We start from the raw sequence: 22008 nt of genomic DNA on the forward strand, positions 1-22008 counted from the left end.
ACAGCAGTAAGTGTGTCTTCAATTTTAAATTTGATTAAAAATATTTAAAAGTATTGGGTATTTCACAAAAATAAAAATTACAATTTTTTGGGATTAACTAATTTTATTTGGATAATATTATTAATATGATATTATATATAAGATATATAAAAAGTATGTTATTCAATACTTGTTGGTTCTTGGTTCGGTAAATAATACGAATATAATAAAAATATAAAGAAAAACATTTAGTAAAAGTAAAATCCAAATTCGGACATCCATAGAATGTTTATTTTATGTCCATGGACGTGCGGACGTGATTTGGACTTAAAATGGACGTCCTTGGGATGTCCAGTGCTATCTGGGTGGTTTATAGATGCAGGGAATATAGAAGTAACTCGTTACTTATTGTAACAAAGTTACAGTTACAAGTTACTTTTTGGGTAACTTTATTGGTAACTACGTTACTTTTTTTTTGCACCTTACAATTAGTTACATTTTTTTGGTATCGATAACGAATTTTACAGTTACTTTTATATCGTTACTTGGCACACGATTGAACATGGTTCGATTAGACACAAGCCACTCATAGCGTTTGAGACTAGAAAGCCCCTAGGTACCCGATGTGATTGCCGATTTTAAAAAAGTAACGAAAAGTTACTTTTTCAAGTAACAGTAACTGTAACGAGTTACTTTTAAAAAATAACTTTCCATTCCCTGGTTAAAAGATCAAAAAATCTAAACGGATTTTGGAAATTCAATTCTTACAACTTTGCACGTAGATATAGTAAATAGAATATATCGTATCTTAAATATCGTATCATACATATATTTATTATATACAGGATCGGCGAAGTAAATTTTTTTTATGTGTGGAGTTTCCGTTGGAGGAGGGGAGCGAGGGGGAGGGGTGACATTAATATTTTAGACTATTCTTTTGACACACACACACACACACACACACATATATATCTGAGGCCTTATTCTCAACATAATTAAACGAAAAATATCTAATATAAATAGAATGTAAACTTCTGACGAGGTATGTATGGAATTCTATAACTTAGAAATTTGTATGTATGGAGTGCTCCAGACCGACTGGACTACTGAAGTCGCCAGCCCTGACTATACGTATGTTATACAATACGGATTAAAGCAAATTTGACAACCGCGCATCTATAATTTTGATCCAAGATTGAGCGATGTAACAGTTTACCGTTTCGACTGTCAAGGGTTAATAGTGTCTGCCGAGATAATATTATTAGGTAGCGCGCGATACTCGATCGCTCGTGATCCGACAACCGTGTCGGCGCTACTGCTGGAACTTGAAAGCTATATCCAGCGAACGCGAACGTAACAAAAAATCGCTTTAATACACGACTCGGCCAGCCTGTCGGCAGCAGTTATCTCCCGCACGGTCGGTTTCTATTTATATTTTCCGTTCGTTAGTCGATCAGCGGCATACGATCGAGACGAGAATTATGTATGTATATATATCCCTGAGCGCAAACAAGTATATACATTTAAGAGATCGATTCTGAGAATAAAAGATATTATAATTACATCCCGCGCAATGCATATATCTATTCCTACTTTATTCACAATTCCAAGTTTATATCTATTTATATCTATTATACGTATCTTGTTTAAAATGAGATGTAATATAGTCATATATGTACCTGTATCTTAACTTATTCCGCTTCAGAAAAAAAATCACAATTCCATCGAATCACAATGTATCTATCTATAATTGTAAGTTTCGGCATCATATTCACCAACAGTTTACCGTGTCCATTATATAACGGTTACTTCGAAGGAATCTATAATATACAATTAAATATTTATTAGTAATATTTTTATCATTTTTCAGCATCTGTCGTACAAAATTTATTTTTCCAAGTTGTATCGTAAACTATATTAGATGGATAAATACATATTTATGATTTATTGGTATTAGATTATATCTGATAAAAAAGAAATATATTTGTGTTTACACAAATTGATATCTGATTATTCGTTACGGTATCCTTATAGGTAACTCGTCGAGCTTCCTGTATATAAATCATGATCAAAAATCGATTCGATACACACGATGCCGGAGATTCCGATCCACTTAAAACCGGATCTTGTCCCAACTCCCTACAGGTTTATTCGGTATATGTCTGATGAGGATAGAAATCGTGAATGATGCGGTGGAAAACAATCCTTCGACACAAAAGGCGTGGAATTGAAACGATCGTTACAATGCAATACAATAATTAAAGGAATCAATTATTTAAAAATTTGGTGCGACTACACTCGATTAAATTACACATTGAAATCAATGTCTCTATTGATAGGAGAATGATGATCATGTAATTTTTTCAATGGGTTTCAATTAAATTCATTTAAATTAAATATCGCGCAATATATAGAAAAAGCTTTTATACTGGAAAAAAATCAATATTTTTTATACATCATAATAGTATTTATATATCTTTTGTCTTATTATTTGTCAAATTGAATACATTCGTATAATACTATATACATATACATATACACAAGGGCCACGCAGTTATAGAGTTTTACGATTATACACGATAGATGTATGGAAATCCAAATTGCACGATTAAACAATGGATAAAATTTTATCTTTATCATTCAAAAATGAGAGTTAAGGATTGTTCTTCGGTCACCTTTTTATTGTGTAAAACGCGAAGAAATCGAAAAATAATAAAGACGAATTGTGGAGGCCGCGCACGATGTCATCCACTCCAAGATAAAAAGTATAAGAGACTAACGATGCGCGCGTTTACTAAGGTGTAGGTATATGAGATGGGTCGACCGAAACACCGAAACACCGAAACACCGTCCCGAACTCGAAAACCCACTTAACCATTCGGAGAATGAAGATTAGAGGGCAGGTCTGTAAGAAGCCTCCAAACCATGCTATCTACGGTTTTCAGGATGGCGAAGGAACTGAAGGCTCTGGGGATCGGCCCCTCGTCGCGAGAGGCAGACTGATAAGAGGGCGGCTTTTAGTGTATCGCGACCGTAGTACAAACTACCCCAGGAGGAAGTGCGGTCGAATAGCCGAAGAAAAGGGGGGAAACTGGATAGTTTCTAGATAATATTTTAAGTGACAGGCCTAAATGCAGGAATGCTGTCAATTAGACAGCAGAGTCAATTTCCCCATTCGCGAAGCAACTACTAAATGTAATTTATAAAACCGCAATCTCGCACGTGAGCGCATGCGTATGTGTACATACGTGTATAGTCAAACGTAATTTAACAATAGATATTGATCAAATTAAGTGTATTGCGGATTTGCTATTCGAGAAATCGCGAAATAATTTGCTGTGTCACTTGAGAGAAACGAGTCCTATATCGTGTAGGTGCAGGTTACTATAAATGTGTACGCTCGCCGTATGGCCTCGATGTTCATCATCTGTTACACAGGGTGGTCCCTGTGTTCTACCAAGGCTACTTTCGAATAGATTTATCTTCGCCGATCGTTTTATAATTATCCAATATTAATTACACCTCATACCGTTAATAATGTATCGTCTCTACTCTCTTCGCACATTGACACACATTGACATACATTTCAATGATAATACTTTTATTTACTTATTTTACATTGCAACAAATATTCTTACACGCACATTTTATTTAATATGTTTCTTTTATATTAAAGTACAGATGATATAGATAAGATCAATAAATCAATCTATAAGGACTCCTTACTGTTCAAAGAAATTTGGTGATAACAGGGCAATATAGGAGTCAGGCGCGGCAGTCGTTGCACAAATAATATATATAAATGTTAAAAAGAAAAGAGAAAAAAAAATTATTTGAATTTATCAGAGATGAAATTTGGAAAACCTTAATAAATTTGAAACCCAGTGAAAGTAAGGAAGCTCACCACGAACCGAATACACCATATCACAAACAATGAATACAATTATCTAATAAAGAACTAGTTTTTGACTTGTTGGTGCCAGTCAGTGTCAAATTAAGTGTACTGCTCATTAAAATTAGTTAAAACGTCTTAATTTTAAAACTCTAAAGTTAATTCGTTATTTAATTCAAAAAAGGAATCAGATAACGAATGGTCAATATAGTCAAGATAGAAAGACTTAGTTTCTATGCAAGGACGACACTGACTGACCGAAACCAAAACAAGTCGACATTTATAGCTTGCCAATAATCGGAAAGTAGGCCTTGAGAAGCCCCTCTATGTCTATCTGTAAATTGAGCCCATGCGTCTGTCTTCTGATGTATAACATTTCCGAAACCAATCTTTTCCTATACTGAGGTTCCTTATCCAAAATTGCAACGTTCTGCCAATCGAACTCATGGTTCTCTTGCAAACGGTGATCAGTTATAACCGAACGGGTAGATGTATTCCACCGGATAACGATTCTTGTGCTCAGTAATTCTGGACTTCAACTGTCTGCTCGTCTGTCTCACATAACTCGCGTCGCAATCCTTACAAGAAATCTTATACCCGACATTCGATTTCATCACATTATACGGCAGCGGATCCTTATGCACCTTAATGAATATATATATTCCCGTAATTTATTATTACTACAAAACGATACTTTAATACAATCGCTATTTAATCTGTTAAACTTTTCGGTAATATTAGGAACATAAGGAATAGTAAACCATGAAGGTCGTACAATTTCAGCGTTATTTTCACTTTTACTTTTTATATTACTAGACCTAACAATGTCCTTGAGACGATTATTAATATTATCAAAAATGAAACTCAATGGATAGTCACATTCTCTAACAGTATTTTAATTATAAGACAAAATTATCAAAGTGAAATTTCAGATTCGAAAGCAAAATCACTCTATCAACAAAAAAAAATTTTTTTTCTCTTTTCTTTTTAACATTCATCTGAGTTTAATTCTTGTATAGAGATCTTTTAGTGTAGCGAAGCGAGCTCACTATGACAATTGGTAGTTATTACGTATAAATTGTATTTATAACGGTGATTTATGTCCCTGAAGAGAGCTAAAAAATGAGCCGAGACACGTAAGCGCGTAATTAATTTAATAAAGAGCTTTATATTATATCTGTATATTATTTTTTTGCACAACGACCGCCGCTCCTATTGCCCTGTTATCGCCAAATTTCTTTGATATAATAATTAATTTAATATTGATTTCTTTTCACGCGCGAGATCATATTTTTTCAAATATCAACTGTGTAAATGAAGAATTAATTTATACGTACGTATAATATAGATGTGAGAAAAATATACGAACCTTGTAATCACATAGCAAGATGCGAGGACGCATATAAGGACTGCAACTGCAAGAACAAGAGCGGCGATGTGAAGCGCTTTGATGCGATTCTGGAGAAGTCGATTGGTTGATTCTATTGAATCCTCATAGTTTCGATCAGGTTGTAATGTTAATATTGTATGACGATTCGTTGACGTTAGATAGTCCATTAGCGTCTCGCGATTTACCGTAGAATATGTCTGATCCATCTGAATCTTTCTTTCGTGCGTCCATGTGCTGGCGTTCTCCTCGTCGTCGTCGTCGTCGTCGTTAGCATTGCAGTAGTCATGACTGTTGCAACATTTCAATCTGGGCCAGGGCACGAGAACCCGAGGACTTGTCGACAGTTCCATGGCGTTGACCGATCGTGACCTCGTGACCCAGGACTTTGTTTCGCACAACAATGGCGTGGCACCCCTGCGTGTGATATTGCGAACATCAATTGATAAAGTTCCGTGAACCCACCCGTCGCCGCACGTTGCCGATAGCTAATGCAGCGACGCTTACGCGATGCCTAACAATGTCATTCAACTATCGCACGAGAGGCAATACAACTTTCGCGATCTTGTCATTTTTTGAGTTGCAACATATCTAATCACAACAGTGAGCTGAATCGTCAATTATTAAATTTTCCTCGAACGAGGAATAGATTTAAGAATTTAAGGGGACGTATTTTACTTTGTCGGGTCAAAAAAATAGATTTTTTTTATTGCATTTTCGGAAAGTTGATAAAGTCTGGAAAATATATTACCAAAGCCGTTCACAGAAATAATGTAGGTACAATAACTGAGTTATTCATTGTTTACTAAAATGGTCCGCAGGCCCAGTCAAATGATAATGGAATCTACATCGAATACAGTATTTTTCAACCGCGTTGACATAATATCTCGGGAACCAAGATCTCGTCCGATCGACTTGAATTTTTGCATTTAGTATACGTTCTTTTATTACTGGAAACACACGATTGGTTTTATTTTGAAACAATTATATCCTGGCATTCGGAAAAGTTTGGAAATATTTGAATTAGAGCTTTTGTGATGTGTGTCTCAAATTGAATAGCAAAAGAACTCTCTGCTTGTATAAAAACTTGTATGCAGAAAATGAATACCACATAGTCTTATTAACATAATATCCGGATTTGGTTGAACGAATCCTTGTCGCAACTGCCATGTTTAAGGTGATGACGGTAATTTATTAATGTACGGCATTTAATAAAAATCGTGGAAACCTTTTCGTTCGATTATCTCGTCAAGGTTAAGTATGTATATTCGCACGCCATAATGCATTCCTGAATTTATATTACACCGTTAATGAAACTTGTACAAAACGACAAATAAAATCCTGTTCATGAAGAGACACAACGTCTTGCCTTTTGGCATTTTAATTGATATAAGATAAAAAAATATATGTTTTTGAGAATAGAAAAAGTTGTATGTGTGATAGAAGAATGCTAATTGGTATTTACTTATGCATAACTTTCGTTAAACATCTGCAAAAAGTGACAATCATTATACATATATGTATGTACATACTCCGTGCATCCTCTCGTGATTGTACTTTCACCAATTTCCTGTCCCGTTGTCACGATAAGTTCCGTGTAGCAGAAGAATCTCGTTCTACAAGTATCTATGCCTGCTTCTTTGCAGGCTTTGCTCGTACACACGCACTTTCTGCCTATGTAAAACATAACATTTGTGTAACGATCGAACAGTCCAAAGAAGCAGTCTAAAATGGAGAGGTCAAATGTTAGAGTTGACAAAAAAATTTACTCACAATAGTGTTTATGAATTTTGTCAAGTTTCGCAAAGCGTACGTAGCTTATAATTTGCGAAAAATAAAAATTCGATTTTAAAAATTATAATGATGAAACTCGATCATTGATTTATACTACATGAGGAAATGAAAAATTTGGAGCACGTCAATTTATACGCTCGTTATCTTCTATACATACGAGTATATGTATATGTATATCATAGCTCGCAATTAATCGCTTTTATTTTGTATAATGCACAATACCGAATTGTTGGAATGAAATATTTATTATAATTCAGTGTAACTAGAATCTCACATAGAAAGTAGAAAGAACGCGTTTAATTAATGGCGCATCTCTGCTCGTCGCATTAACGATTTCATTGGCGTCCCTTTGCGCCAATTAGAGTGGCGCCGCCTGCAGCGCGGGTGACAATACTGACAATTCTAATTAAATGCAGGCTCGCCGCTCGCTCACCTTCGACTTGCGCGACACTCGTCGACAGAGACACGATAATGCACCCCGCGAGGAGATATCCGACTAACGATCGACCGATTATCAATCGACGAGTGAGCATCTCTTCTCTCCAAGGTTTCCGAAGGGGACAACAATAAATTAATTAATTTCTTTATATTGGGTCGCGAAACCGAATTAGTCGTTTGCGTTTATCGCTTGTCGGGCGCCACGTTGCCGATGGAAGGATTGCGTGCCATAATTACGAGTATTACGACTCTCGCGATTCTCCGCTGAAACGGATCGTCTTATCGGTTGAAAGGACTGTTTCGAAATGTTGTGTCGCGGGAGGAGGAAGCTATCGCGGAACCGCGACGAAACTCGAATCTCTTCGCCGCTATACTCGCCTGCGGGCTCCTCTAATTTTGGCGCCTCCCACTAAAAGAGCGTCGCGCCGTGCGGCCGCGGCCGGTTCGACAATTTATTCCCGTATCTATTTTAATTCCATCATCGACGGCGTTTACTCGTTCGGCCGCGAATCTCTTTCCTGCCTTTCGCTTTCCGCGCTTTCGCTCTCGCTTTCGCTTTCGCTTTCGCTTTCGCTTTCGCTTTCGCGCGAATCCAATCCCCTTTTTCCGCGGATGCTCCGTGACAGTGCTGACGGGAGTCACCGCGCTCCTATAAACTTGTCCGATTTATTCGAAGAATAACACGCCGATTTCTCCCCACGTACGCTTTTATATATACGAGAATGTATATTTCGAGAGACGATGCTCTCGTCCCGCGTCGACGATGATTGTGCGCGCGAGAGCAAGAGAGAGAGAGAGAGAGAGAGAGACGACGTTCTCTTCCAGACGGCGCCGACGACCTGGAATCGCAGAGTCCTCGTTAGCGGAAAAATCCAAGACGCGGCGCATCTTTTTCCTCTTCTCTCTGCGATCGAGAAATATTTTTGTCATTTATACATACGTGCAAAAATATCGCGAAAATAGTACGATTAAATAAATTATACGTATACGTATGTACATGTGCATCATAGAGCGATACATGTTCACTCAATTATTTCCACTTTTTAAAATTAGCAACTATTTGGGAAATACAGCTACTGCATAGCCCTGACAAGCAAGAAAAAGTAAAAAATTGTTATTAAAAAATCCAGATGTCTCGCAAAAATATTGCAAATACGTAATATATGATAATCAGTAATTATAGTAAGATCAAAATTACTTAGAAACCGGAATAATATTAATTTCAGATTTTTTGAGTCTTCCTCTTTTTCGCTCTTTTGACGTAGTACACGTAGTATCGTAGTAGCATCGTAGTCGTTAAATTGACGATCGCGTGACAATTGTATAAGCTAGTATCACAAAGATGTGGAAGAAAGAGTGATGAGCGATTTCATCAAGAGCGTAACATGTAGGGTTTTCCTGTTTTCCTGCGTTGGACCTGGTTTGACCGGCAACCGGCAATGGCGGCAATATACCGGCATTCAATGACTCACGAATCATGGCGCGCGCCATTATAACTTAAGTCATTATAACTTTTCAAGTGCACCAGACGAGAGTCTGCAGTTAAATTCCTCGTTTGGCTTCCCGAGTATGCAACATTAACCAGAGTCTCCCTGTTCTTTGCATTTTTTTTTCAGAGGTTTCTCGACCTCTGAGTCGACAGTCGAGAGAGATGGTAACAGCCGAGTTGGGTTATCGGAATGACACTTGGCGTTACAGTTTAACGAGGTCGCGCGTCAAGCTTAACAGTCTATTTTCCGATCGCTTCTTGCTGTACACGCAGTATATATACAAACGGATCGAATGTCCGTGATAAAACGATTTACGCGGGAGCACAAAGATTTCTTTCATGTAAAATTTACTGAATCATAATACTTTTATTTAATTTAACTGACGTTTTTTCTTACAATCATGGTCTATCTCATTGTGTGTCAGCTACAGATACATCTACATATAATATAATCTACAGAATCGTTAATGTAAAGCACATTGCTCCGAGAATTAACGTTTTAACAATGCTTTGTTAGTTTTGCTGATGCATTGTACATCGTCAAATATAATAAGAAGATTGCTAGCTTATTTCGGATATTTATAAACATACATATATACGCATAATTATCAAACGCGTTCCTTTTAAGAATGCACATGTACATTTCGTTCGAGCGCACGAAAGAAACGGAGAATCATCGCTGGATTGTCCCTTTTAATTGGTTTCGCTCTGCACGCTACGCACTCTTTCGTTCTCATTCTCGTTTAGATCCGACAGACACAAGCATGTCCTCTTAATTGTCGACGAGAATTGTGCCCGTCAAGCGCGAAAAACGAGTTTCGAGCAGGTTCGCAGGCCTGAGAGAATTAAGGAGCGAAGCTACGTCGTTATCCTGCTTATCCGCGTCGCACTGGTCGCACATCGACTCAACTCGCGGCTGCCCAGTGAAATGTCGTTCGAATCGTTCGAATCGTTCGAAACTGTTCGAAACCGACGCAGACGTAATTAGGGCGGACCGCAGTCCATCTATATACATGTATATATGTACATATATATATATATAATTCTTTTATTATACAATATAGCTTCAAGAAAGGTCGCCGTGTGCTTATTCACACACGGACGTCTGTACGAGCTACGCGCGTCTGCACACAGTGTTACTTTCTGCGTAAATCTAATCAGCCAATTATCGTCAACGCACAAGCAAGCCGGTTGAAATCGACTCGCGATACTTTCGTTAAAGCCAATGGAAAAGATAATTAAAGCGACTCGGCGCTGTAATAGCTAACCGTTTCTAAAAACAATCCCAACTAGTTACTTCAATTTTTTGTTCTTGTTAGATAATTCATAATTCTTGTACCTATAAAAATAATAAATATATATACGCGCTCGTATATAACATATTCGTGTAAAATTACAAATAGATTTCAATATTGTCAAGTGTTATCTTATCTTTTGCGTAATAAGATTTGTCTGACTGGACAATTCTAAATCTGTTTTGCAAATTTGATGTTTACTGAGCTCTCATACAATTATACATATATTAGGGATTCATCTTTTTTTGGAAGGAAAAATATATAAAATTTTTCATATCCCATTTATTAGAAATTCTTCATGTTTGTATTATGTTAAGTATATATTACAAGTTATCTCTACTAGCGATTGTTACATACAAGTGGAAAGTAAAAGGCGATAGCACGACTACGCGCTGTGCCGGTAAAGAATGAGAGAACTGATGACAAAGTTTCGAGAACACTGAACGCTGATGAAACACGTCTCGAACCTGATCTTGCGACGAATCGGCAAAGCGGCAAAGCGGCGCTTTGTTACGCAACGACTGGTGCTGGAATATAAATCAATATTTTATTGGCGCATAGAAATGCGCGAGAGATCGGTACTAAGAGTACTATATACAATTTTCATCGATCCGCAAAAAAAGATGACCTTTTAAAAGGGCGAATAATTGGCATGACAAGCGTCGTATACACTTTTTCTTAGATTTTTGTTGCAACTTGTTCGACGTTTTTTATTTATTTATTAGATTTAATTTTTCCAATGTAAACGAATAGTCTTTTCAGACGTGCATGTAGATTAGCGGTGAATGTAAAATGAGAAAGACACTGTTCCAACTCTTACTCATGTGCGTGAAGCTCGGCTGCGCACCGATTACCAGCATCTTTCTCTGCGACGAAAACGTTGTGGGAACTATACTTATAGATATCTGGTTTTCATTAGCTCTCGGTTGATTAAATTCCTGAGCGTTTTGTCTATTATCGTTGATACGTCCGGATGAAATACCTTAAATATTATTATGTTTGTGCAGATTATCCAACTACATATACCGCGCTTATCTGATTTCAAAGTAAATAACAATACATTCTTTTTAGCACAACGCGCTTTAAATAACAAACGACGAAGAATTTAGAACATGAACTGTATGATCGTCGTTTTGCCGATAAAAAGACGGCAATATTAAAAATATACATATATTTTTCGAATCTTCTACTTGAAAAGTTTCGACATCGATACTCGTGTATCCCAAACAAGCTCGATGCATTTAAATAGGTGCTTATGCTTACCACAAAAATGACAGAAACAACGAGTGAAGCACTGCCTAGCTAAAAGTACCAGGCTTCCAAAGGATGACGTGGTGCTCGCCGTTGCACTATGGAACGACGCTGCAAATTATAGCAGCGATGCAGATCATGCGGACGATACTCGGCTGTGCATACGTATAACTTAAACACGTTAATGTCACTGTTGTTTCAAAGTTCGAAGCCGTTTCTATGTTCATAAAAGACTAGTGCCATATCTATCCCTATCGACATTAGCACATTGGTTTTCCCTGCTGTAGCATGCAAGATGATTAAAAATTTATCGCTCCATCTTATTGGCGATTGTTCACTGCTCAAGTTTCCGTAACAAAGCGTCCGACCATAATTACATTTATGTTTGACATAGTGGATGCGCAACGACAGATCGATCAAGTCGTATTGTGATTGTAAATATTCTGAAAAAAACTTACAAAATTATTTTGATGGTCTTTCTGTCTGTTGCGTTGACACCACGTTTTATTTACTAAATTAATATTATGACACGTGACGTGTATCGCATACAAATTTTCTTAGTAACTCCATCCCCACAGAAAGTGATCATTTGTTCAGTTTTATTTAAAAAAAAAATAATAATTACGCGAAACATAGTAGGATATTCGACAGTAGACTTGCTGTTGCGACTATCGTTGACTGGACTGGACAGGCACAAAATAATCGATGGAACAAACGCGGTATGTATGTAGGTAGGTAGGTACGTTATTCAAGCGCCAAAGCCTAATCGATCGATAGAAGTGACCGAGCGAAACGCACGTTATAATTGACACATCATGCTCTCATTACGTGCTGTTAATGCCCAGCGACATTACATAGTGTGTTAACTGATTAAGATATTAAATATATATAATACCCCAATTAATTATTTAATTTTCTACCACGCTTAATCGTTATAATATGAACAAATTTATTTAAGAACAATGAAGAAATCGGTTTCATAAAAAAGCTGATGTTTTAACTAATGTATCATAGATCTCTCGATTCATAATAATACATTTGTTGACAATAATTGTAAAACAAAATTGAATCGTTTATCATTTGTGTTCACACAATGTATAAATATAAGTCACGAAAATATAGTATTAATATTGGTTGCCATCATGTGGCGGTGGTGGTGGCGGTGGTCCTCTTGGTGGGAAGGGTGGTCGGAATTGGGGTGGTGGCGGCGGCGGTGGGCCACCTTGCGAAACGGGCGGCGGTGGCGGATGTCGCCAAGCTGGAGGTGGTCTTGGAGGCGTAGGCTGATACTGCCCGAATTGTGGAGGACCACCGCTGGAAGATGGTGGAGGAGGCGGCGGAAATTGTCCTTGTGGCGGTGCCCCGACAGCCCAATGTGGTGGTGGTGGTGCCATCATCCTAGAAGCAGCTGACTGCGCCTGAGAAGTCGGCACCGGCATAGGCGGCAACGGCGGTGGCATCCCGGGTGGTAGAGGAGGATGCGTCGCCATGGACATTGGAGGGAGAGGAGGCGGAGGGATGTTCGCTGGTGGAAATCCACCAGACGGTGGCGGTGGGACAGGCGGTGGAGGCGGATGGCCCATTGGTGGTCCAGGAGTAGACGGTGGTGGCGGTGGTGGTACGACCATTCCATGATGCATCACATGATGCTGGGGATGATGAGCAGATTGATGGGTATTCGCGTTTGAATTTGGCATAGGTGGCGGCGCCAGAGGTGGCGCATCCGCAAATAATTGATGCGGTCTGTCCGCTTGACTCAGAGGATTTTGAGCCGCTAAAAGTCTTTCGGCAGCACTACCGTGTCTCTCGCCCTTGGCATCGCGTTTAAATGCATAAGATACCGAAATTGGCCGATTGCACAGATATTGACCGTTCATTGCCTCAATGCTGGCATCTGAGGCATCAAAAGAAGCGAAATTAATGAAAGCAAAGCCTTTCGAGTTACCTGTCTCGGGATCCCTCATTATCTATAATGTAAAATTATTTCGTTATATAGCAGTCAAAGAAAAAACAGTCGATTGTAATCAAATAAATTGAACGTACTTTTGGTGTTTGCAAAATCACGCCAAACGCACTAAACGTGTCATACAACAATTTTTCATCTACTTCTGGATCAAGATTTCCTATAAATATATTTGCTCCTACATCCAAGTTCTTCTGGTGTGCACTAGCCTTGTTTACACGAATAGGTTTGCCGTAAAGTTTGATCATATTCATGATTTTAATAGCATAATCTGCATCTTCTTCTCCCATAAATTCAACAAAGCCGTATCCTTGATGCATTTGAGTTACTCTATCCTTCGGCATGTGTACATTAACTGAAAAGAAATTATATATTATATATATAAAATATACAAAATGTTTGATAAGTAACGATAAAACTCTTGCATAAGGGTAGAGCAGACTAAATTGAGTCGAAAATGGAAAGTCCTCTATCATTTTACAATTTCGACAATGATCAACAAGATATTAATTAATAAAAATTGAATATTGGTTTTCAATAATTTTTTACTCAACTAGGGGAGAGACTGGGGTCGGTTGTCACAGTTTTTGATTAGTGATATTTAAAAAAAAAGTGGATGGCTGATTTTGAAATGTTATATACGTTATAATATACCTACATCCTTTAGATATTAAACAAAGTATTACTCGTGAATTCATCATATCGTAAAAATAAGGTATTTAATTTTGAATGAAGCTGCGAAAATGTGATAATTAATCCTGTGTTCTGAGTTGATTGTCACATGTTCTAACATTGGTAGTAGCATATTTGTTATGGATAACACATATAAAAAATACATTTCATCTTATTTTAATATCTGTTCTATATTTTAAGAAATAATAGTAATTATAGTAATAATATAAGTAAAAAATAGTTCTAATAATAGTAATTAAATAAGGGCAGTTAGGAATCTGCGCTGTCATAGGTGCACTTAAATTACTAGAGTTGTAAGCATTTTGACAATCAGCCTTGTACAACAACCAGCCCCGGTCTCCCCTACTATCAACTTTATAGAAAAATAGCAAGTGATAAAAATTGTTTATTTTCTTCTCATAGAGTTCTGAGAATTTTTTCAGAATTTTTTAGTAGTGCATTTTTTCATGTTAGTAAAAATAGTTGCCAATAAGAAGATGCAGTACTAAAAAATTGACAAAAAATTCTGAAAACATTTTTAGGCCCCTATGAGAAGAAAACAAACAATTTTTGTCTCATAATGTTTTTCTGTAAGGTTGATGGTACTTGGGTACAAAATTATTGAAAACCAATATTTGGTGATCTTTAGTAATTGATATTATCAACTATTGCGAAAACTGCAAAATGGTAGAGAATGTTTTGACTCAATTTAGTCCGCTCTACCCCTATGCAAAAGTTTTATCGTTACTTATCAAACATTCTGTATATATTTTTAAGAAGATATTAAAGGTATATGTACGTAGTCAAATCTATGGTGCCATATAAACTATTAGTTACCACTATAAATTTAAAAAATACTCAAATTTACATATAACACATAATAATGAATAACGCATATGCTTACCAACAGGTCCCGATTGAACAAATAATTCCCACATAAGGGATTCTGTGACTTTGTCATCCAAACCTCCAACGTATATTGTTGCATCTATATAAATTTTCATATCAAAGATGTAATAAATACAAAGATTAATTTATTATACATTTGAATATTCATATGACATACATTTCTCTAGCTAGGTATTCAATACCATAAAATATATTTTTAAGGTTAACTTTAATAGCAAGTGTCTAACCTAATTTGTAATGTGACGGTAAGATAAATATAATCAAAGTATTTCTTTTCACATATATATTCTTTTGGAACAAGAGGTTATATAAAAATTATTTAAGCTAAATTATTTAAACTAAAAGATCGGATCACATACCTTGGTTACGCTCCGCAATTGGACCGGCTGCCATATTATCAATCAATATTTACCCGAGAATTACTGACAAATTAATTGTTTCGTTTAATAAATATTGATCATTATATAATTAAACCTTGTAAAACATATCTAATTAGTAAACTTACAAGTATACCCCAATCAATTGTTATCGATTGTTATTTAAACTGTGTTTGAAGAGAGAAAGAGAAGGAGATCCTATTAGAAAAGACATCCTATTGATCCTATTAGAATTACCCTGTTCCAAAACTCTATTTTAGCTGACCTTACCCATGCAGCGGAATAGCGTAAAGCGGGGAGCACAGACTCTTGCATAACGCATAACACGTAATGCATAAGAATATGTACCAATCGAAGTTCTCCGTTTCTTTCCCTTCCATGTAATAAAGAACTCTGGTTGGTCCAATTTCTTATGCCTCATGTGTTATGCGTTATGCAAGAGTCTGTGCTCCCCGCTTTACGCGGAACGAGAGCAGAACCAATCACAAGCGTTCCGCGCCAACTGCAATTGGTTAAGCTTGTGCGTTACTTACGTCTACAATTTAAGTCTAAATAAAGCGGGGAGCACAGACTCTTGCATAACGCATAACATGTAATGCATAAGAATATGTACCAATCGAAGTTCTCCGTTTCTTTCCCTTCCTTGTAATAGAGAACTCTGGTTGGTTCAATTTCTTATGCCTCATGTGTCATGCGTTAAGCAAGAGTCTGTGCTCCCCGCTTTAGTGTTACTAGATTAATTCTCGTGCTCAGTCCCTTCCTTCGAGTATTAATATATTTGCTCTGTCTCATATGTCGTCTAGAGTCCCTCTAACAATCTGGACACTATATTCGCGCGCATGCTCGTCCACCATTAACAGTCAAAACCGGAAATGTGTCGCCGCGTTTGCCGCGCAATTCAAATAACTGCTTGCCGTTATATACGCGACAATAAAGATGAATTCAAACTATTTAAATGATCCAAGATGAAAGATTAAGTAGAATAGAATTGTACAAGCGAGCAAAAATATGTCTGACAGCGTGACAATGTCTTGCAATCGTCTATACAATGATATATCTGTGTATAATGTGTATACTAATCTATAATATTGCTGTTACGGGATTCTCTTTAGCATTTTATCGACAATTATCGCTATCGTTAACTAGTGACAGCCATTGAGAGCCGCGCTTTCTTCCAGGATTATCCTATCATTGGCTGTCGCTAGTTAACGATTATAGCGTCAATTGACTGTTAATGACGGAACCAATCAGCAATCGCTTCCCAAGTAGAACACAGAAGTCATAAAGTCATGATGAGGTCATGGCATGACCTCATTCATCATTTATAAGTCAATTTTTAGGTATGACAAATGACATCATGATGACGTTCTGTGATATCATTGTGACACAATTATGACTCCGTGTTCTACCTGGCCGTTCAGCATTGTCCAGCATTGTCCAGCATTGTCTAGACTCCGTTATAGGAACTTTAATGTCGTCTATAGTCGTAATAATCCTAAAAAAAACTGAAAGTTCTGCGATTGACGGAAATATATACATTGCCGAATACCAAATCAGTTGTAATCATTCTAGCAATAGTTGAATAGCTTAAGGGGCTCCGCACAATAAAGGGAACACAGCTGAGAACAGAGAATAAAAATGTCAACCTATCAGAAATCATATATTGTGGAATACACTGTGTCGTTCGTTTTGCAAATGACCTGAAAGAAAGCCATATCTTTTAGTCATTTTTTAGTGTTTTATGTCCTCTGTAATATATGTAGCGCATCTGGATATTATTATTAATAATAAAAAGAAAATTAACAATACAATTTGATTAAAAGTCGGATATGGAAAGGTGGCAAATTTCAGATTTTCGGAAATAGTCGAGCTCGAGTCGGCTTACAGTCAACATTCAAAATCAACAAAAAGCTATCCTAAAATAGTCTACAACTTACAAGTCGACTTTAAGTTGACGAAACAAAGTCGACTATTAGTCGTCAAACTGTCACACGTGCTGTTGTGTTCAAGTCGTCTAGTTCAAGACGGTACGGTAGTCTCTCTCTTTTGAATGTCTTTCAAATATGCATGTTCTCCGAGTATAATACACTTGGATCCCTCTCGACAATAATTTGCAGACGCAAAATTATAACGCTTCAACGTGACATTAGCGCAACTATTTATTTATAAATATAAACCACGTATTATTTTCGCAATTAATTAGGGTTCGTCCGTGAAGAATTTCTTCTCATAAAAGGTTTACAACTATAAAGACTTATTATTACATCTCGAACCCTTGCTCTTTCCGCAACGACTGATTGTTGCAACAATGACTGTCACTCGGTGCGGTCACTCGGCAATGATAAATTGATAACTCTCGCGGACTTCTGACGAGATCTTTCGACGAGTTCGACGGTGAGAGGTGAGTATCACGAAGGAATAGTATCTCGCTTGGCTTTCTTTTTGCCAAGGGTCGTGAAAGGTCAGACTCGATGTATAATCGTTCGCGTCGCATCCCGCGGGGACGCATGCATACGAGAATGCGGATGCCGTGAATTAAATTGCGCCGAGTTATAGCATCAGCAGTAAGATATCGGAAACTGGGGGAGCCAGAGCGGCGCGGTTCTTGTTCGATGTAATAGGCGAAAATTGTATCGCAAGATTAGATGTCATGTTTGGTATCGTTATTTCTCCGATAAATTTCGGCTTCAGTTTTATATTGATGACTTTCTTAGTTCCGCTTCTTTTTATCGCGTACGTAGGTAATTATTGTTGTTTCGAATGTATTTTCGAGCTCTTTTTATTGTAATTCTCTCTCTCTCTCTCTCTCTCTCTTCTAACATGGGCTATATTATTGTGATACGTGTATATTTGGCATTTTTAAGTGGTGACGTGGACAAGAAAATGTTGGATATGCTTTGTCAAATGGAAATATCCGAGTTACGTCGTTGTGGAGGAGAAGAGTATTCGCAGCATCTTGGACCAAGGACGCAATCCCGTAAGTATATACCTATATATACTCTTCATATAATATCGATGAATTTCGATTGGGTCAATTTTAATCGCTACATATACTGACTGATTGTTTATCTATCATCACGACGATACATGCATAGGGCATATGCATCCTTCTCGTACAAGGACGTTCGATCGTGAAGGACGTGAGAAATCACTTGACGCATCTAACTTCGACGAGAAAATTCCTTAAATCGGCTCTCTTCACGCGATGGGGCGTATACGTATGGAAAGAACTCGATTCCTTTTCCGTGGACAATCATCTCGCAAATACACCGTACTCTTTTCGAGGTCGTCCTATCACCGAGAACAATATACAGGTCGCGTTCTTTCATTCAATTATTATTATACTTTATACTTGGCATAGAGAGCAGAGCCAGCTATATTTGACGTATAGACAATTCCTTTGTGTCGTAGGATTACATAAGCGACGTCACATCCAAGTTTCTTCCAAAGGAATTACCGCCTTGGCAAGTGCACGTAGTCAACTTGTTCGTGCGAGGAGAGGAACTACGTCAGATATGTCTCGTGCGAGCGCATCACTTGCTCCTGCGGCAGGAGCGTCTAACTTTGGCGAATTTTTTGCCGTTGAAATATTCGACGGACAACTGGACTTGTCAAGAGAGCGATTCGCCCTTTACGAATTTGTACGTCCAACCCTCCGCTCTACCGCGTCTCCGACAAATGTTCCGAGAGAGCTTTAGCAACTACTGGAACGATTTCCTTTGCAATAACGATCCTATAGAGCAGCCGGGAATTCTAAAGAAGCGTATAGGAGTGTTTCAGGGTGTCAAGATTGCGACGATAGTATTTGTTTGCATTCTGAAGGAATTGGCCAGGTATTCGATTGCCCGCGGCATGATATACAATAGTACTCGAGTTGCCTCTCATTCCAGAGGATTAAGTACAACAAGTACAATATTATACAGACCGCTGTTGCTATAGCCTTTATTCCGCGAATATTCCAAAGGATTAAGTATAACGTATATCGCGATAATGTTAAAATTATTATATTTATTGTTTTGTCATATTTTTAGACAGTGCCGAAAGTCGGAAGGATTGAAATTTTTGGAGCTTCTGTCGATCGTCCGGCGAGAATCGAGCAAGAGAAATTTCAATTCTTGGATGATATATGACTCCATTGCGAAATCTTTTCATCCGATCAACATTCTCTACACGTGCGTTGCTCTGTCCTGGTACATCACGGTTACGTCGTTTTTAAAGACGCCTCTCTTGCTCGTTCGAGAATTGCGAGCTTTACAGTCGCGGCATAGACATTGCAGTTATCCTGCAGATACCTTGATGTACACACTGTCGTGTTACCTTCCCCTGGCGCTTCAAGCAATTCGGGAGACCATGTCCATTAGCTGGATAGCCGCGACTGCACCGAAAATCATAATCGAGGAGGTATTTTTGAAGAATCCGCAATCGAATCGACCGCAGACCATCTCACCGTGTGGCAGGAAAGTAGTGGCTTGGTCGGAAAAGGTGGACGTCGAGCTCATACGAAAAATGGCTAATGTGACTGGCGCGACGGAGATGGAGATTCTTTTAACGGCTACCGTGGACGCCCTGAAAGAATACTTCAAGCACTTGCCCGTCAACGTTCGACCGGATGATGTATTCGCGACAGTCAAATACGTGAGTCAGCGAGCAGTGTTTCTTCGAAATCACGAGGCTAGAGGTATCCTCTGTATCGCGTTACCAACCAGAACGCCATTGTTCCACGACGACCTCATTGAAATGTTGCAGGTATCGCAGGCATAATCACTTACTCGAATCACTTACTTACGAGCGCGCGAAAAGATACAATTACAATTAGATCTAATTCCAACGCGTCGCGTTGGATCATTCCCCAAGGTTATTCGGCGAAACGTGCAGAATGCCAGGTCCCGGCAAAGCGCAATTTACGCTATCACGGCAGCGGAAACATCCTACGGATTAATTTCCTCCTGCGTCCCGTCCATCGTTTTGAAATTACTTTTAAATCAACTGTCGAAAAGATACTCTCTATGTTTAACGCATGTTGATGGAGATTTACCTGTGGAGGGCATAGACGGAGCGGTTTACTGGCGACCGCCGCAAGGAAATTGCAGTACATATATTGATATACATATATGTCATTAATGTGTTTCGCGCTTTTGCGCGATATCTGCAATGCTTTTCTTTTATATATTATATCGCGTTTCTTTGCGATCAAAAAACTTGTGTTATGCTTTTAGACATGTCTATGACTCTGCACAGGCATGGGGACAGCGTACGCCTCGGTATAATGGGAGACGCCTTGATCGGTCCTCAGCATTTTATCATTGCGAGAGCGTTCCCTAAAAGCGTACGAAATCTCGCCGGCGTTCTAGGCGTTCCGAGAGCACCTATCCGAAGTCCAAGTCCTGGTCCACTCAATCCGACTACGTCTCCAGGATACTGACGTAATGAGGTAGCTGATATCGATGATTCAGATTTATCACAGAAGGGAAGAAAGAAGAAAGGGAAGGACGTTTTCCTTCCTTGTGCTCAACTTCGTATATACTATGTGCAAGAGATATACCTATATGCATACATATTTTTTATTTTTCGTTTTGTAAAATATATTGTAATCGATTAAGTTCGAAACAGTGATCAAAAAACATTGATACCATCATATTCATAACTGGACCGTTTCTTAAGTAATAATTCGATCCACATTCAAGGATCTTTACATTTACGATTTACCCGTTCTTTGGGCAGATCTTTGACACTGAAATTTTAAGTTACATGTTGGTATTGTGAATGGAATAGAACGTGAATGAATCATTTACATATTTATATTGTACCATCATAACAAAATATTTACATCGCCATGCAATAACACAATTCAACAAACAATTAAACTAAATAAATAAATAGTTCAACGATTTATGGCAGAATTCTTTCCGCGAAATTATACACAAATTCGTGTCTTAGATGCTCACATTTTCTAACAAAAATATTTAATTGACTACTTATCTAATCTTTGGATTAATGATATTAACAACAAAGAATCTATCAACAAAAAACTCATATTACACACATATACATTTGTGCGACAAGGGTGAGAATGATAACTTGTAACACAGTTGAATCTCACGTCAGATTATTAAACTTGTATCGCTTATATTATTTATGAAACTCATTGTACAAACATTGCTGTTTTATTTTTGCATGTATAATAATGTAAATGTTTTGATTGTGTAAACTGTAAACATATTTAAACATTTCAAATTAAATCAAATGAAAGTATATTTCTTTATATGTCCGAATCTCTTTTGTCGATTGTCAATTTATGAGATTTCTTTCTTGTTACAAAGTATATATATTATTTTTAATTAGACTTTTTAATTTTGTTAGTCTTGTTTTCATAACAAGATTGGACAATCTAATTATTAAAATTAAATTTATAACATGTGTGTATACAATTTACGTATGCAAATTGCGCGTTTTAACTAGAAAGATAAATGCGTATATGTATATCTTTGTGTATGCGCGAATGTAGGAGTTACGAAATTAGTATAGTTTAAACGAACGTGTAACAATTATAATATTATATATA

General features: G+C 37.6%; 4 protein-coding genes across 9 annotated transcripts; 1 reads left to right on the forward strand and 3 right to left on the reverse strand.

Moving 5' to 3' along the window:
• Positions 1-1663: 1663 nt before the first annotated feature.
• LOC108770703 (uncharacterized) lies at positions 1664-7603 on the reverse strand. 2 transcript variants are annotated; one of them, XM_018522402.1, is made up of 4 exons: positions 7486-7603; positions 6791-6932; positions 5241-5675; positions 1664-1799 (listed from the first exon to the last, which is right to left on the reverse strand). In XM_018522402.1, the coding sequence occupies exons 1-4, from the start codon at positions 7583-7585 to the stop codon at positions 1751-1753; spliced, it is 726 nt and encodes a 241-aa protein (XP_018377904.1). In that variant the 5' UTR covers positions 7586-7603; the 3' UTR covers positions 1664-1750. The 2 variants fall into 2 exon arrangements, with proteins under 2 accessions (XP_018377904.1, XP_018377903.1); XM_018522401.1 differs by lacking the exon at positions 1664-1799 and having other exon boundaries at positions 5155-5675.
• A 2954-nt stretch (positions 7604-10557) lies between these two features.
• On the reverse strand, positions 10558-12114 carry LOC108770663 (uncharacterized). Its single transcript, XM_018522333.1, has 3 exons — positions 12075-12114; positions 11538-11636; positions 10558-11256 (listed from the first exon to the last, which is right to left on the reverse strand). The coding sequence occupies exons 1-3, from the start codon at positions 12112-12114 to the stop codon at positions 11033-11035; spliced, it is 363 nt and encodes a 120-aa protein (XP_018377835.1). The 3' UTR covers positions 10558-11032.
• Positions 12115-12504: 390 nt separating this feature from the next.
• On the reverse strand, positions 12505-15675 carry Spx (Spliceosomal protein on the X). 4 transcript variants are annotated; one of them, XM_018522390.1, is made up of 5 exons: positions 15575-15675; positions 15429-15491; positions 15065-15148; positions 13569-13843; positions 12505-13492 (listed from the first exon to the last, which is right to left on the reverse strand). In XM_018522390.1, the coding sequence occupies exons 2-5, from the start codon at positions 15460-15462 to the stop codon at positions 12650-12652; spliced, it is 1236 nt and encodes a 411-aa protein (XP_018377892.1). In that variant the 5' UTR covers positions 15463-15491; positions 15575-15675; the 3' UTR covers positions 12505-12649. The 4 variants fall into 4 exon arrangements, with proteins under 4 accessions (XP_018377892.1, XP_018377889.1, XP_018377891.1 ...); XM_018522387.1 differs by having other exon boundaries at positions 15429-15525; positions 15558-15675; XM_018522389.1 differs by having other exon boundaries at positions 15429-15495; positions 15575-15591.
• A 1965-nt stretch (positions 15676-17640) lies between these two features.
• Positions 17641-21597, forward strand: LOC108770698 (uncharacterized). Of its 2 annotated transcripts, XM_018522385.1 has the most exons (7): positions 17641-18187; positions 18311-18423; positions 18542-18760; positions 18858-19279; positions 19478-20192; positions 20301-20535; positions 20663-21597. In XM_018522385.1, exons 1-7 carry the CDS (start codon positions 18097-18099, stop codon positions 20866-20868), a joined length of 2001 nt encoding a protein of 666 aa, XP_018377887.1. In that variant the 5' UTR covers positions 17641-18096; the 3' UTR covers positions 20869-21597. The 2 variants fall into 2 exon arrangements, with proteins under 2 accessions (XP_018377887.1, XP_018377888.1); XM_018522386.1 differs by lacking the exon at positions 20301-20535 and having other exon boundaries at positions 20685-20856.
• Positions 21598-22008: the final 411 nt, after the last annotated feature.

The sequence above is a fragment of the Trachymyrmex cornetzi genome, unplaced genomic scaffold (assembly GCF_001594075.2).
Source record: "Trachymyrmex cornetzi isolate Tcor2-1 unplaced genomic scaffold, Tcor1.1 scaffold1307, whole genome shotgun sequence".
NCBI lineage: Eukaryota > Metazoa > Arthropoda > Insecta > Hymenoptera > Formicidae > Trachymyrmex > Trachymyrmex cornetzi.

What these genes read in the sequence shown, in the direction of transcription:
- LOC108770703 (XM_018522401.1), bottom strand. Translation starts at nt 7,585, where the DNA reads ATGCTCACTCGTCGATTGATAATCGGTCGATCGTTAGTCGGATATCTC. An exon ending in GAGTGTCGCGCAAGTCGAAG is followed by an intron (nt 6,933 to 7,485) that starts GTGAGCGAGCGG and finishes TGTTTTACATAG; the next exon opens with GCAGAAAGTGCGTGTGTACG. An exon ending in ATCACGAGAGGATGCACGGA is followed by an intron (nt 5,676 to 6,790) that starts GTATGTACATAC and finishes TATCACACGCAG; the next exon opens with GGGTGCCACGCCATTGTTGT.
- LOC108770663 (XM_018522333.1), bottom strand. Translation starts at nt 12,114, where the DNA reads ATGATCACTTTCTGTGGGGATGGAGTTACTAAGAAAATTT. An exon ending in TGGAGTTACTAAGAAAATTT is followed by an intron (nt 11,637 to 12,074) that starts GTATGCGATACA and finishes TATAATTTGCAG; the next exon opens with CGTCGTTCCATAGTGCAACG. An exon ending in TTGTTTCTGTCATTTTTGTG is followed by an intron (nt 11,257 to 11,537) that starts GTAAGCATAAGC and finishes ATAATATTTAAG; the next exon opens with GTATTTCATCCGGACGTATC.
- Spx (XM_018522390.1), bottom strand. Translation starts at nt 15,462, where the DNA reads ATGGCAGCCGGTCCAATTGCGGAGCGTAACCAAG. An exon ending in TGTTCAATCGGGACCTGTTG is followed by an intron (nt 13,844 to 15,064) that starts GTAAGCATATGC and finishes ATTTCTTTTCAG; the next exon opens with TTAATGTACACATGCCGAAG. An exon ending in TGATTTTGCAAACACCAAAA is followed by an intron (nt 13,493 to 13,568) that starts GTACGTTCAATT and finishes TTTACATTATAG; the next exon opens with ATAATGAGGGATCCCGAGAC.
- LOC108770698 (XM_018522385.1), top strand. Translation starts at nt 18,097, where the DNA reads ATGTTTGGTATCGTTATTTCTCCGATAAATTTCGGCTTCAGTTTTATA. An exon ending in TCACCGAGAACAATATACAG is followed by an intron (nt 18,761 to 18,857) that starts GTCGCGTTCTTT and finishes TTTGTGTCGTAG; the next exon opens with GATTACATAAGCGACGTCAC. An exon ending in ATTCTGAAGGAATTGGCCAG is followed by an intron (nt 19,280 to 19,477) that starts GTATTCGATTGC and finishes TCATATTTTTAG; the next exon opens with ACAGTGCCGAAAGTCGGAAG.